At 38.6% G+C, this 16,469-nt stretch overlaps 1 protein-coding gene across 11 annotated transcripts in view; it reads right to left on the bottom strand.

Moving 5' to 3' along the window:
* LOC149247375 (uncharacterized) overlaps positions 1 to 16,469 on the bottom strand; it is a 53,941-nt gene that overhangs the window by 26,258 nt on the left and 11,214 nt on the right. For 10 of the 11 annotated variants that reach the window (XM_089458197.1, XM_089458191.1, XM_089458196.1 and 7 more), the window contains exons 2-3: positions 5,869 to 6,060; positions 5,245 to 5,689 (exon numbers count right to left, since the gene is read on the bottom strand). In XM_089458197.1, the coding sequence (XP_089314323.1) occupies positions 5,245 to 5,617 (373 nt within the window). In that variant the 5' untranslated portion in view covers positions 5,618 to 5,689; positions 5,869 to 6,060. Of the gene's footprint in view, positions 1 to 5,244; positions 5,690 to 5,857; positions 6,061 to 16,469 lie in introns of all 11 variants that reach the window. The other variant, XM_089458188.1, reaches the window with a different exon arrangement.

The raw sequence follows: 16,469 nt of genomic DNA, 5'->3' as shown, positions 1-16,469 counted from the left end.
TAGAAGACTAGCATACAAGTCTATATTTAGAGCATATGCATGCATATAACTCTAAATTTAAAGAACCAGATTAAGATAGATAGTTAAAGTTATATCTTAGTTCTAACTTCTACATATAGCACCGAGTAGACATAATTTTAGCAGGTTAATCTATGATTCTATTCAGATAAGGTTTTCTGTCAGGTCTAAATAAAGCAACTAAGTTTAGTTTTATCTTCAGCTGACTTTCTACTTTGAGCTTGACATATTTGTAAACCCTAAAAGCACAGCCTTCTCAGACCTATAAGAGAAGGGGCAATTGAGTTAGCAGTTGGTAGTTTAGGGTTTCTCCTATAGCAGACTTTTCATGTTCAAAATGACTGGAAAGCAGCGACAGGTTTTCACAGTCATCTATTTAATTCAGTTTATTGTTTTTGACTGTGTGTTTATAGATTCTTGCATCTAGAGTTTAAAGTTGTTTCAATGGACCTTTAGTTTCTGCTCTTTTAGTTTCCTGTAGGAATTATACCTGTCTAGATTCATCTTAACTCCAGATCTACCAAACACTGAGAGGGATCAAATCTCGACATGCAAAGAGATTCGATCCCTCTTGGAGCTTGGTAGATCCGGAGTTAAGATGAATTTAGGCTGGTTTATTTCCCCAGTTTCAATAGGCTATATTCCACATGAATACCAATAGGTTCTCATAAACCTGGAGCTAAGAAACCACTGGTAACTTGACCAAGCCAAGTTCACCTTAACTAACCAAAAAAATTAATAAAAATAGAAATAATACCATAGAAATTTTATTTTAACATAGGGTTATTTTTATTTTTATTTTATTTTATTTTATTTTGATCGAGTTAAACGTTTACAGGAAATTACATTACATTACAACATCTCTACAATACTGGGCTGGAGAGAGCCTCTCAGAGCAATTACAATGAAAACCTGTTTACCATGTGTTAGAAAATTTAGCATGGTATCAATGCTTAGCAACTGAAATCTTTCAGATTCCTTGCAAGGAGAGATAGACTATCTACAGTAGAGATCTGTCAGAAGATTTCGGTGAGCAGGACATCCAAGCTTCAGTGATTGAGGCAGAATGGTGCCAATAATTGGCATGTGAGCCTGTTGGCAGTTGTGAGCTGAAAAAACCGTGTCATGTCAATGACTGGAGAATGTAACTTGTTCTACACAGTGATAGTGATGACAATTCCCAGTGTGCTAGAGAGTCACTTCTTGGAGGGAGCCTCCAACTTTGAGCCATGGAAGTTAAGATTGCAGAACCTCCTGGAATTGGTATGCTTATAATACCTTATGGAGAAAGTGGTTGCACTGCCTACAGATCCCAAAGATCTGGCAGAACATGACTAGAAGAAAGTAAGAGTGAAGCAAATGTTGTTGGATCAGTGAAGGATCACCTGATCCCTCATATCACTGTGAAGAAGACTGCCAAGGAGATGTATGATGCCTTGGGAATGCTATGATAAAGCGTGAGCGTGTCCAAGAAGTTGCTCTTTAAAAACAGGCTCAACACTAACCAAATGAACAAGACAAATACAATGACAAGCTATCTCATGAAGATAGCAGAGCCCAGAATTCAGATTGCTGCAGTTGGGGACACAAATGAGGATGATGAGTTAGTTTGGATTTCTCTTAATGGCTTTAGTTCATCACAGCACAACTTTGTCCAAATTATGTGGTCAGGAGAAGTTACCTGACTTCGGGCAGTTGTGGGATGCTTTCATTGGAGAGAAGATGAGACTACATGTCTCAATCACTTATGAGGATGTTCCAAACCTAGACCTCATGAGAAAAGTGAGGAAGAGAGAAAGATAGGATCAGGTAAGGGTAAAAAGAAGAAAAAGACTGAGGGTCTTCTAATCATCAGAATTAGGACTTCAGCTATATCAAGTGATTCAACTGCAACAAGTGTGGTCACTATACTTCTCAGTGTCCTGAGAAGAAGGGGAAGGGGAAGTAGCAGCAAAGCTTTTGGAGTGGACTATTTCACTGCTAGGCTTGATACAACCTTTTCAATGGGTGTCATTCCTTTCCACGAACACAGTCTCAGGTCTTGGGTGGTATATTGATGGCAGAACCTCTATACACATGACTCCAAATAAATCAGCTCTCTTCAACTTGGAGGAACAAGTTACCAGTATGCAGGTCGAGCTTGGTGATGTGGTAGTACCCAGTGGTTGGGCTGGGATCTATCTCGTTCTTCATGCCAACCAAAGATGTTTTGGATCTACATGACATACTGCATGTTCCTGTATGACAAAAAATCTACTTCTGACTTCTTGCCTAACAAATTTGAAGTATAGGGTTGAGTTTGACCATCAAAAAATAATCATCAGAAATCAGAACCCTGAATCTGATCAACTGTTCGCTAGAGGAGCCGGGGACTGTGGCCATTATAGATTGTTAGCAAATACAATGAAGCAGAGAGCTTTGTTGACCAGCAGCGACAATCTATGCAAGGCAACGACAGAAAATTTGCTCACCTGAACAATAGTTCCTTGCCTCTTATGAAGAACATGGTGATTGGATTCCCTAATTTCAAGGTAGAGAAGGGATGTGCACTCGACAAGCATGCCAACACTGCCTTGCCAAGCAGCGATCATAGATCAAGAGGAATTCTTGATTTAGTTCATTCAAATGTATGTGGACCCACGTCATCAACTTCATTGGCAGGTACAATGCAAGGCAGCCTTCCCAAGCAGGGATCATACATCAAGAGTTATTCTTGATTTAGTTCACTCATATGTCTGTGGACCCACATCATCACAACTTTGTGGATAGGTACAGTTTCTAACAATGGATTCTGGCATGATTCCAGCGGAAAGAATGGTTCCACCCTGATCACGATTCATCTCATAGTTCCACCATACCCCAAGGAGATTTTGCCATCTCTGTATTGACCCAGAACATCTCAGAAAACCAGGAACACACCAGATTGATTGGAACCAGGAAACTTTTTTTTATAGATTCTATCATTTCAATGAGTGTAGTTTGAAAAGGTGCACCTTGCATAAACTTTAGACAATGCCATTATTACTACCAGATTAATATCATCAAATTGTTTTGTATTCTCACACTTGTTAGACAAACTGCCCGTTACATTGCCAAAAGAACGTTCAGTTGCAAACCAGACAGCCTGCCAAACAACCACCTACACTTGAGTGTCCCCGTTGAAATACCTATCATGTTTCCTCTGTAGCCAATAAAATGTATGGTGTCAACCAATCACATCTACACATTCGTCAAAATCATCCTTTGAACTTGTACAAAGTCACTTTCTTCAGAGTGTGCATTGTTCTTCTACCTCCCATTTGTCATACTATCTATTGATGTTTCCCATATATTTCTAATTTTATTTAAATTTTTCTATTTCGATACCGCAAATCAGCTCATTGTTGTTTGACTCGAAAATAATAATTTGTTGCCCTACTCAATTGCATCGGACATCAACATCCCGATGTCTGCCATAGTTTTTTCTCTTAGCCATTTAATTGTTGGTATTATTTCTCACTTTCTGAGTTTGCCGGACATATCTTTTTTAATTAAATTTTTTATTTTCCTTGGCTCTGACTTAGGATCCCAAGTTAAATAACATATCTCCCCCTTTTTTATCTTCCATGTGTGCTGTTATTGCTTCTGTGCTTCTAGTATGCTATATAATATGATTCATACCTCACAGAATTTACTCCCGCATGCCAAGATTCTTGGCCATGCCTTTGCTCATGTGCTTCTAATGTTTTTGTCCTCACTGTGCCCCCTCAGATACCCTGTGCTGTCAATCCTTGACCTCAAAGATGCCAATTTTTTTGCCTTGGCTCTCATACTATATTAAATTATGTACCTACACAGAAAAGTTGCAGACAGAAAGAGGGAGAGTTGATATTATTCAATGTGATAATGTGGTACACAAGACAATAACATGTCTTGAGATAGAGAAATCACCCATACCATACCTATCATTATGTTAATAACCAAGATAACTTAGCTGCTAATTAATCTTTACATGTCTCAACATTATTTATCAATTAGACATGTGACTTAATTAACAACTGAAGTCATTTCACTTTATTAAAAGGCTCCAATTTACAAGTATCGAGTATGGTGCATAATAATGTTACCATTGTTAAATGATTGATAATTATTGCGATGTCAGTATTTGCATTGTCATATTGAGGACAGGATGTAGATACTTCATCATATGATCCATCCAGGCTATTCTTCAAGTATTCTTTATATTCTAAATTACCTTTAAATAATAAATCAACGGGTAGGTTACCCTATGCAAAGACACCTTACATATCACAAATCATCCAGAAAACTGTTTAACAAGGTTGAAAGCTAGTTAAACATCCACTGCAAATATTTATTTATATATGTTAGAATTTATACTATTTAAGCCTAATGATTCTTTGGCCAATTGCTGGAATTGCCTGCTCCAAGCACTTACAACCCACACAGAAACAACAGGGTGCACTTCACTTGGCCAAGCAACAAGCGGCATCTTACAAGTTAGGATTGAAGAACCAGCAAAAAGACAATAGGGTGCATTTCATTTGCAAAAGTGACAGGTGGCATCTTTTATGTTAAGATTGAAGTAAGAATTAGCTCAACAATAGTATAAATGGAGAATGAAGCTAAAAGGCCATCACAGTTATTCAGGCCTTGGATTGTAACGACCTTGAATTTGGAGTTAAAGATTCTTTCAGAAGATGCATAGAAACAGAAAATGTTTGATCTTTTGCATTCACTTTTTACATCTTTTTCTTGTGTATGGTTTCAGACAATGTGTGGTATACTTCACACACTACTATCATAAATTCATACAGTTTTGGAACATAAAGAGAAGCTTCTCCTCTAATGCCTGCTAAGCCCCCAGATCATTGCCTACTCACCAAAACAATAGAAATTGACACTATCCTGATTAAAGGTAGTTAACTGCCAATCGTATCCTTTCAAAAAAAATGGTTAAGCAAAGCAAAATATCTTTAGCAGTTATATCTAATTTAAACTTTAAAACAACCATTTATGTGTTTCCTCACTTGTAATATTTCTTGCAGGCATAAAACAAACATTATAGTTCATAAGCATTTCCCAAGTCATGAGACAGAATATCAATAAACTTCCCCAAACGTTAAGTAATCAAATAAAAACACATTTTTACAGCCATTTATATATAATAAAACTTGGAACAACTGTTTTGTAACTATTAAGAAATCCAAAAAATGAGGTAGATTTTACCTGGAGGTGCTTGGACAAAATCTCCAGTGTCTCGCACATGAATAGGAGAGTTTAACCACTTTGGTGGTTGAAACCTATCTGAAGGGCTTCCTTCATTTGGAATGTTTTCAGATAGATTTATCTGATGGTTCAAAAAATGAGAACTTGGTACTCTGTTCCCTCTATTGTTTGATGAGAGAGCCCTCTGAAATCGCACAGAACTCGTAGTTTCCACGTCATCTTCAGCCTGCAACTTATTGTCCCAATGTGGGTGAACTGAAGGTGAGAACCCTCCATTTCCCTGCCAGTGTGACTCCCGCCGACCAGGTGGTGGTCTATCATTGTAAAGTGGCAACTCTTGTGGCCTTTCAGGCACACAACAGATAGACCCCATATCAGTTGGGTTGTATTACCCACCAGTTAAAGTAATATTGGAATTTAGTATAGCTAAATCCTCACTTCATTCCTATAAAAAATCAAATGAAGGAAGATTTCACGTTATAAAGCTCAAAATCCATTGCCAGGCTTCACTAAATACCCACCATGGGTACCAAAAACAATATTAGAAATAATTTGTCAAAAACATATCTATAATAAATTTGCCCTACAATCCAGGAATCAGCGTGATCACAACCTCAGGCATACCGGTAGTTCGAGCCAGTTTGAATCACAGTTATGGTTTCACTGTTTCAGAAATATCTGTTGATCAGAACTTCACTTCATCCCAGGTACAGAGAAAGATGCAACATTTTCATGGTTGTTTTCCTTTTGCCCAGCCCTGCTATCAATACCAAGCATGTTCTGTATTCCTCTATATATCAATGAAATTACTCTGAGCTGCAAATATAGAAAACAGATGGAAAAAGACTTAGGACCCTTGGCATTTTGAGATATTGCTAATAAAGATGGTAATCACCGAGAAGATCGAAACAGATTTTATCATGGCAGTAGCATAAGAAAGATGAACACATACATAATATCATTATCATTTTCGTTAGAACTGTATAAAAAATATTTATCCAGCCCATTTTGAATGAACACACCACCCATCATCAAGGAAATACCAGTAAGAATAAGCTGTTCAAATTAAAAATGAGAAAGATATGATCAACTGCGAAAGGCTCCACTTTAACATATATAATATCCTTCTCTTTTGCCTGGCTCTCCTATAGTAAATATGGAACTTCACGATAAATGTACAAAGGTAAATGTAACTCTTTGCGATATCGCTAATAAAGATTGTAATCATTCTGAATACTGAGACATGTTTTACCATTTTAGTAGCATAAAAATACAAGCAGCACATGAATACCATCCTCATTTTTTGCCTAGGTGTCATTACGTAAATTCTGGAACTTCAAGGTGAAAGTATTACTTAATCCATAACATCTGTAATATTTGCAGTATTTGTTGCACTATGATTCTTTCTGGAGTATCCGATATTTCATGCCTGTGTTGAGAAATCCTTTATGGCAGCTTAATTAGGATATTTATTATTTTGGTTTCTCTTTCTTTGACATTTTCTTGTAAATTTTCTTGTTAGTTCTTTTTTCAATTATTATATTCTTCTCATTAACACAAATGCCAAACAATGAAGATCACGAACACAAGATGTAGGCACTCAGCCAGGGCAAAACTGTGAAGATTCCAAAACTGAAATCCTATTGCATCAATTGGAAATTATTCTCCTAATTGTTAATTAATTTTGACAATTTATTTGTACAGCAAATACTGAATAAATCACACTGCAAGCTTCACAAATAAAACACTGCGGAAATAATAGCGCTGGAAATTGAGAAAATACTAGCACACACAAACATAAAAAGAACACCATTGTTTTTGGACAAAAGTCCCCGGAAAAACCCAATGCAGGAAAACTAGTGCAGCAGATGAGGGTTTTATTTTATTATGCAACAGTGAAATCTGAGTACAATCTATGGATGCCCAACTGGCAATCCAAACAGCAAGAAAATCTGGGCAAAATTATTTGAAGGAATTACCCTTCCTCCACAAGCAATTCCGGCACAACTCCCTTCAGAAAACTCGGCCTTATGGACCCTCTGCACAGACCCTATGACGTCCAGCCTCTGAACTACCTCTGATGAAGTCGTCTTGCCTGTCTCTGCTGAGGAAATCGCTTCTCCGGCACTCTAGACCCTCTGCCCAGCCTCTGGAACTGAAAACAAATTTCTCTCCAGCAAAGTCGAATTGCTTTTGAAGCAACTGTGCAATCCTCTACCGCTGCCTCACTAGGAATAACTCAGCCCCTTGTTGTTGCCTCTCCGGATCTAGAAAACTTCCTTCAAATCATTGTTTCTGCCCCTCACTAATCCTGCTTCGATCTTTGGCTCTCCGGCAACTGCTGCTGCTCTCTGGAAAACAATCTGCCAAGAAAATCAAACTACAGAAGTGTCTTCTCCAAGTGCCCATCGACTTCCTCTTATAATCCACTGTTGGAGCACTAATGGCCAAAATTAAATCTTAATCAATAGCTATGATCATCTTGGAGTAGATCCATGTGAGTTTCTAAATAATTCTCACCTTATCTCAATTAATAATGATTAATTAACCATATTCCCTAAGTTTAGAGTTAGGAAATATTTTTGAAACGGCTAATAATCTAATTGAGACACTTCTAGGTGGAATTTCCAGAAACGATTTCTGGGTTTTGGAGAAATCATGTATTTTAGCACCTCCACCAAATTTCGTGGCTAGAACACATCCGATGCTACAGAAACTAACACTCCCTCTTAGCAAGGATTGTGTTCTCTCCAACTAGTGCTCAACAACTCATGCTGCATCCTGCTGCTACAACACCCTATTTTTGTATCACCTCTATCATGCTGTTGATGTATGGCTATACTGCCCACCAACCATTACGCAACCCTGATGCTACATCTGTGTTGCTGCTGACACTGCAACACTGCATCTGCACTGCAACTCCCTCTCATCTGTTGTTGCGGCAACTACAACTGAAAAGCATCCAAAATACTAAATCAACTATGTTCAATATGATGCATCTATCTCCCAAGTCCTAACTGCTACTAGCATCTGCACTGTCACTGAAGAATCTGCGTTGTTGCCAACTCTGCACTGAGCCACCTACTCTGTTGTCAACACTGCACTGTGCTCCTCAGCATCTAACTACTACTAGTCTGCAACTGTCACTCTGGTACTGACTGCATCAATTGCCATTGATCCATCCTGCTACTGAATATTATGGGCCCCCGTAGCCAGGTAATGATCCATGAGGTGGACTCCTCAAGGACCTTGCCCAATCTCTATAGCTCTTTGGGGCTACAACTCCAAGTCACCCCACCTCACTCCTGGAGGTATAGCTACCAACATCGCGAAGTCTTCCTCCAACCGGGAGGACAGCGTTTCGATCTCAGCTGACGCTACCTGCTAGTCCTACTTCTCCGACTTGTCCTTCCTAAGAGGACATTACGTGTTGTAGTGACCGAGCTCACCACATCTGAAGCACTTGACCAGAAATCTTCTCAGCGAAAATTTGAGTTGTCGCTGCACCCTCTCACTGCTGGAATCACTCTCTTAGGCAAATCGAGTTTTTGCACTCCTACAACTGAAAAATCGAACTACTGGCCGAGCAATTCGGCCTGTCTATCTGAGCATTGCGCTACCTCAAGAATTTCAGCCTATTGCTCCCTCTGAGCAGCGAAATTCTTTCTCCGCTTCTGAGCTTCCCGGTTGATCACTCACGCTCTAATACCATGTGAAGATTCCAAAACTGAAATCCTATTGCAGCAACTGGAAGTTATTCTCCTAATTGTTAATTAATTTTAACAATTTATTTGCTATAGAAAATATTGAATAAATCACACAGCAACCTTCACAAAAAAATACTATGGAAATAATAGCACTATAAACTGAGAAAATATTACAACACACACACGTAAAAATGACATCGTTGTTTTTGGACAAAAGTCCCAGGAAAAACCCAATGCGGGAAACCCAGTGCAGCAGATGAGGGTTTTATTTTATTATGCAATAGTGAAATTTGAGTACAATCTATAAATGCCCAACTGGCAATCCAAACAACAAGAAAACATGGGCAAAATTATCTGAAGGAATTACCCTTCCTCCACAAGCAATCTCGGCACAACTCCCTTCAGAAAACTCGGCCTTTTGAACCCTCTGCGCAGACCCTATGACGTCTAGCCTTTGAACTGCCTCTAATGAAATCGTTTTGCCTATCTCTGCTGAGGAAATTGCTTCTCTGGCACTCTGGACCCTCTACCCAACCTCTAGAACTAAAGCGAATTTCTCTCCAACAAAATCAAATTGCTTTTGAAGCAACTGCACAGTCCTCTGCGCTGCCTCACTGGGAATAACTCGGTGCTTTGTTACTGCCTCTCCGGATCTAGAATACTTCCTCTGAATCGCTATCTTTGCCCCTCGCTGACCCTACTTCAATCTCTAGCTCTCCAGCAACTACTGCTGCTCTCTGGAAATCGATCTGCCAAAAAACTCAAACTACAAAAGTGTCTTCTCCAAGTGCCCATCGACTTCCTCTTATAATCCACTGTTGGAGCACCAACAACCAAGATTAAATCTTAATGAATGGCTAGGATCATCTCGGAGTCGATCCATGTGAGTTTCTAGATGATTCTCACCTTATCTCAATTAATATTGATTAATTAACGATATTCCCTAAGTTTAGACTTAGGAAATTTTAAAAACGGCTAATAATCTAATTGAGACACTTCTAGGTGGAATTTCCAAAAACGATTTCTGGGTTTTGGAGAACTCATGTATTCTAGCCTCTCCACCAAATTTCGTGGCTAGAACACATCTGATGCTACAAAAACTAACAAAAACCCCTATGAAGGGGAAAACCCAGCCAAACTCTTCCACTAGAAAATCAAATTGAGACAACCTAGACCTTCTCGCCAAAGAATCTTCTCAAACTTGATATGGATCACAGAAGCCTAAATTCAATAACCTAGACCTTTTAACCAATACAAAGATTCTCCTCCATCCATCAAGTCAACCTCCCATGGAGATACATCAAACTGTCCTGACATTTCCTTTCTTGTAGCTCTTTCTGCAATCCTGAAGCTTGGTTCTCCACTTCAGTCCTGCAATTTTTGAGATATGTTCTAAACCTTCAGTCTCCTGCAACTAGGTCATGGATCCTTCATACTTGTGGCATAAACTTTTGTCTTTTGCTTAGACTTATTTCCCACTCCTTTGCTTGACCTTTTCTCCTATTCCTTTAGACTTCACACCCTTTTCTTGGCACTTTAATTGCAGAACGAATCCATGCTTCTCATCATCCAAAGTAGGTTGAATGCTTGGTATATATAGTGATTCGAAGTTGTCCCTTTTTAAGCCGACTTGATTTAAGGGAAGGCCGACTTGATGGTGGAGGAAATAATGACTCAATTACAACAAATAATTTTATTTCTTGACATGCAAAACCCAAGAAGTGTTTATGACTTTGACTTTGACTTAAAAATAAAATCCTAGAGCACACAATGGGTGCTTTGACCTATTGACCATTGACCGAAGCATGAAACCCATGCTTTAATAAGTCAATAAAATTCCATTTTCTTTTCTTTTGACAAATACATTACATCATGACTTAAATACAATTATGAAGACCAACACTAGTTACATTATTCAACAGCCTGAAACTTCAGGGAAGAGAAGCAAAGCAAGATCTCCCAGTGATACTTACTCATTGAATCATTTCTGCAAAATAGAGAAAAAGAACCTCAACTGAAAGGAAGCATACCATACATCCTTAAACACAGTACCAATATATATTAATGATCAGGTTTTGTCTTCTACAACCATGACAGTGAGAGAAGCCATTAACTTTCCAATAAAGGACAGCAGTTAGGAGCTGCAGCTATACTCCAGAAGTGGAACCCTCCTCGGCAAGGGTGGATAAAATTAAACTTCAATGGCATATCTAAAGGAAACCCAGGAATTGCTGGGTGAAGGGATCTGTTCTGGGTTCTTCATGGAAATATCCCTCAGTTACACTGACATACAGAAATGCACATCAAGACAGGAGGAAACAGATAATAAAAGTTTGGAGAAAAAGCCAGATATAATGTGGCAAGAAAATGGCAAATACATAAAATATATACACATAAAAAACACACAAGATATAAAAAAATCAGATTAGCAGGCATTGTTTATCAGTGATTGCTGATCAGTTCTTTTTAAATAATGTTTTCTGACTAAACTTATCAGGATTGCTCTCAAACAAGCAAAGATGGCTTTTGGGGAATGGGAAGTAACTTAAAAAAAGACCACCTATCTTCTTTTGTATGCATAGCTTGCCCAGTATTAAACATTAGGAATTGTATTAATAATATCCCAAGAAAGATTAGGATCATGGGACAAGAAAATGCCATTTGACTCATCCATAGAATAGACAAGGTATGTGTTGCAAGATGCATAAAGAAACAAGATGGTGAACAAATGACCTTTATGATTTTACGAACAGAACAGGTACAATTTTTTTCTAACTTAAAAATAGACTACCTTTGTAAATCTATATGAGAAAGTTAAACAATTAGACAAATAGAAAGAGTGTGTCAAGATGAAGATATTGATATTAATAATCACATCTTCTATTGTTGGGTATTTTTGGGGGATTCCTAATGTTTTTTTTTTGTCAATATTTTGGCCCAAATGCCAGCTTTTCAATGGATACATTTCCTAAATTGTGAAACATTGAGGAAATGTGCTTGAAACAACCCTGAAATGGCCTTGCCAACTGAAATGCCATTTACAGAGTCTATACAACCCTGAAACATTTCAGGTCCATGTCCCCCACGTATCTACTCTGTTTCAGAATCAAAAACACTGAATGGTGTTTCAGGCACCTCTGGCAACCATTTCTTGTAACACTTTAATATCCTAAAGGCCTGTTATCAATTCCTAGGATATGGGACATACAAAAAAGAAGAATTCAAAGCTCTCATCATTGGATAATGGATACTCGAGAGTGGGTTCTAAGAGGATCAGCTTTGAGGGCAACTCTAAGCTGATTATAGATGTCCTCAAGGATATAGCCTCAAGCTCATTGTGGCCAATGGCTGGGAATGCAGCCTGGTGTAAAAGCACTATCCAGGGATCGGAAGCCTCTACTCATGTTAGTGTTGAGAATTATAACTCGGACAAGAACTTCCACACATGTTCAGTGAACATGCAAGAAGTAATTTGAGATATTTTCAAAAAGTAACTCTATTTTGTAATTCACTTTAGTTAAAAAGCGAAAATCTTATATTTAGCAGTTGAGTCTAAAATTGTATTTCATGCATAACTTACACTATGAGTAATATTAAAAATAGATTCTCAACTAAAACTATAAAGATTGGGCAAGCTAGACATTTTCAACACACCTGAGCCATTGCTCAGTGGAGCACCCATGACAGAAAGAGAGCAGGGATTCAAGCAGTGGTGAATCTGGGCAGCAGGAAGCAGTTAGTACAGGCACCTAGCACTTCTGTACAGATGTATAGAACAATTCCATACAGTCATACAGATGCATGTAGAGTCATATGAACAGGTCCATACAGTGGTGCGAATAGGCTGTACAGGCTGTCCTGCAGGCCATATAGCAGTTTTCTGCTGTCTGTGGTTTTTTCTAGAAGGCTGTACAAGCTCAGTTCGGGGCGTTCTTTGGTATCCATGCAGTGTTTTTTTTTGAGGCAGCACATGAAGGTTTCCTTGTAAGTTTTTTAAAGAAATGAAAAGCTGGTTTGAAGGAGTAATACTTATGTGTGTGAAACTAATTTTCATGCTTCCGTTATTTAATTTCTAGTATGTGCATAGTGTGATTGATGCTATGGTCTAAAATTTAATTTCAGCATTAATTAAATTCAGTAATCTATTTGTTTGATGGAGATCGCGAGGACATTAGTCACCAAGGGATTGAAATTCTCATAAGTTCTCAAAGCATGATCTCTGATTGAGATTCTCAAGGATTTGCAACAGGAAATCTATTACAGAGAAGAAGGATCAGCAGTCAAAAAAATTTCAAAGTTTTATTTTCTTATTTGGGAATTTGTGTAATAAATCTCAGTGATGGCAGCAGCAGGCCCCCCGCTTCGAGGATAGATTGGAAGGTGCCTCAAATTTCTTAGCATGGAAAGTGAGAGTTACATTGTTGCTAAAAGATAATGATCTTCAGGATATTATCAAGGATGTTGTGACTCCACCTACAAATCCGCAGGACTTGGCAACCGACAACAAAAATGAAGAAGGTCAAGTCAATAACTTAAAGGACCATTTGATCCCTCATGCATCCAAGAAGACTACGACAAAGGAGATGTTCAATGCCCTAGTTAGTCTTTTCCATTGTCAAAACATGATATTGTGGAACAAACTCAGATCCATAGAGATGACCAGATCAAACACAGTCACCAGTTACCTTATAAAGATCACACAAATTCATGATCAGCTTGTAGCAGTTGGGAAGAAAGTTGCAGATGCAAAGCTAGTGAACATGGCACTGAATGGTTTCCCGACATCACGGGAATGATTTTTCAAAGGTTTTTGCGCTCAGTCACCAGTTACCTTATAAAGATCACACAAATTCATGATCAGCTTGTAGCAGTTGGGAAGAAAGTTGCAGATGCAAAGCTAGTGAACATGGCACTGAATGGTTTCCCGACTTCACAGGAATCATTTTGCAAAGGTATTTGCGCTCGCAAAAACTTTCCTAACTTTGAGAAGCTTTGGGATCACTATATACAAGAGAAGATTTGGATGGAGTCAAAGGCTGGCAAAAAGGGTGGTCTCTATTTGGTTAGTCAAATAAAGGAAAAGGTAAAGGACCCAGCAAGGGTTAGGGAAAGAATGAGGAGTCAACCTCATAGCCACAAAAGAAGGACTTGAGTAAAATCAAGTGCTTCATTTGTTATAACTTATAAGCACAGTCATCATGCATCATAGTGTCCAGAGAAGAAGAAAAGTAAAGGGAAGCAACAGCAAAAGCAGGTACCAATCTCTATGGAAACTCGGATGAATGAGTTTGTTGCCTAGTTCGAGAAAGATCTCTTGATGATATCTTGCCCTTCTACCAGCACAATTGGAAGAGATGTGTGGCATGTGTACAATGAGCATCTCGACATATAGCATTAGCCCTAGAGTTGTTTTCTAATCTCAAGAAGCAAGACTTAGGAGACGGGGTTGAGCTTACTGATGATACCAAGTACCCAGTAGCAATAGCCGGTACCATTCCCTTCTAGCTTGAGTTAAATAACTTTGGATTTTGACAATGTCTTTTTTCCCAAGTTTCAGAAAGAATTTGCTTTCAGTTTCAGTCATGGAGGATACAGGCTTTATTGAAAATAGTAGCGAGAAAGGTTCCTTGATTTGTGCCTTAATCAAAGGGACCTCAACGAGTTCTTCCTTAGCATGCTCGAATTCCTATAAGTTAGGAATCAATTCCTATAAGTTAGGAGCTAATTCCTATAAGTTAGGATGAATTCCTAAGATTTAGGATAAGTCCCTACAAATTAGGACAAGTTCCTATAATTTAGGATGAGTTCCTAAAAGTTAGGACGAGTTATGAAGCAGTTAACTAATGTGCAAAAGTGGAAGGCCGAGTTTCTTGTCTTCTAGTGCGAGTTAAATTGGGAAAAGGACGAGTGATTGAATCTCAAGTTCTAGAATTGTGATGAGACAAGTTGCATGAGTAAGTTCAACTCAGTTAGCTCTTCAATCACAAAATCAATTCCTAAAATATAAATTTCCAGATTTAGCCATTTGAAAAGCTTACAAGGAGGAACAAAGGCACAATTGTATTCATTTTTTATTCTTGAGCACGAGTTTATGAGCTTGTGAGCTTGTGAAGGAAAGAATGTGCAAGAGGAGCTTGTGCGAGTATTGAAGAAGGAAGAATTGCCTTGGAAATGCGCTAGGAAATACAGGCTAATTCCTACGAAATATGAGCAGCCCATGTGCTAGGAAATAGGGGCTTATTTCCTAGGATTTGCGCAAGGATTTCGGAGATCATCCAAGCAAGGCAAGAAGGCATAAGGATCAGGGGTCTTACAGGGATGTCAAGCTTAGTTCAAGCAGAGAGATCATTGTATTCTCTATTGAAACAATATTGTATTGTAAGAGATCTATTACTTATTCTTCTTCAATAAGATTCTCAATCAAGCAGAGGATTTTCCCAGTTGGGTTCCCTAAAAAAATTGTGTTGTTGAATTGTGTGATTGTGTATTTATTTTTGTTCCTATTCCACTGCAAAATAAGTACAGAAATTTTGTGTATATATGAAAATAAATTAGTTTCAGATTGTTCATATTAGCAGTTGCAGAATTTCATGGATTTTCTACATGGTATTAGAGCAGTGAACAGAATCAACCAGCGCACAGATTTCAGTTTTGAGAGATGGCCACAACAGGTGCTAGAGATCAGTCAAAATTGGAGACTGAGTGAGGGTTGGGTGGATGCCCTAAGTATTGTCAACAAAAAGCAGATTTGTGACAGTTAAGAGGGCTGACTATGGAGCCGTATGACAGTCATCTTTGAGGCAACAAAGTCGCTGTAAGTGGGTAATAAAAGAAGACCTCGTGTACAATGTTCATTGAGGAGCTAATGGGCTATTAGGAGGCAGTTTGGTGAATCCCTATTTCAGTGAATGTAAGGAGGCATCTCGCTGATAAGAGGGCAGTTTGACAAATACCCTAAGAACATGATCCTTTGGAGCAGCAGAGTACATTGTTACTTGGTAGCTTTGAAGTCCCTACGAGCTGACGATCTTGAAGGAGCAGGAGAGCAATTAGTGGGCAGTTTGAGTAGCCTATGTTCAGTCTTCTTGGAGCAGCCAAGAGAGATTGATAGTGGTAGATATGACAGCTGGAGATGCAAGTATTCTGACGTAGCAGAAGTTGCAGTGATCAGCAGAAGAGGAGGCAAAGTACCTGCCAAATGTGTTAAGGAGCATCCTTCCACATTACCGGGAACAAGAAGAATTTCTGCCATCTGAGGGAGAAGGACATGCAGTTTCAAATTGATCTAGGTGCTGATGGTCAATATGCAGCTAGAGGAGTTGGTAATGTAAGTTTTTAGAGGGAGTCAGGTAATCCTCTTCATCTTAGAGATGTTCTTTGTGTTCCAGGATTGAGGCAGAATCTTGTTTCAGTATCTACCCTTGAGGACAAGGGATATGAAATCATCTTCAACAGAGGTAAGGCATACCTCCAACACTTAGCTTCTAGATGTAAGAAGCAGATAGGTGTGAGGGTGAA

Source organism: Pinus tabuliformis, chromosome 7 (assembly GCF_031772625.1).
Source record: "Pinus tabuliformis cultivar Carrire ecotype Pingquan chromosome 7, CPIR1, whole genome shotgun sequence".
Taxonomy (NCBI): domain Eukaryota; kingdom Viridiplantae; phylum Streptophyta; class Pinopsida; order Pinales; family Pinaceae; genus Pinus; species Pinus tabuliformis.
The sequence above is the reverse complement of the archived record's forward strand: the minus strand, read 5'-3'. Positions and strand labels throughout refer to the sequence as shown.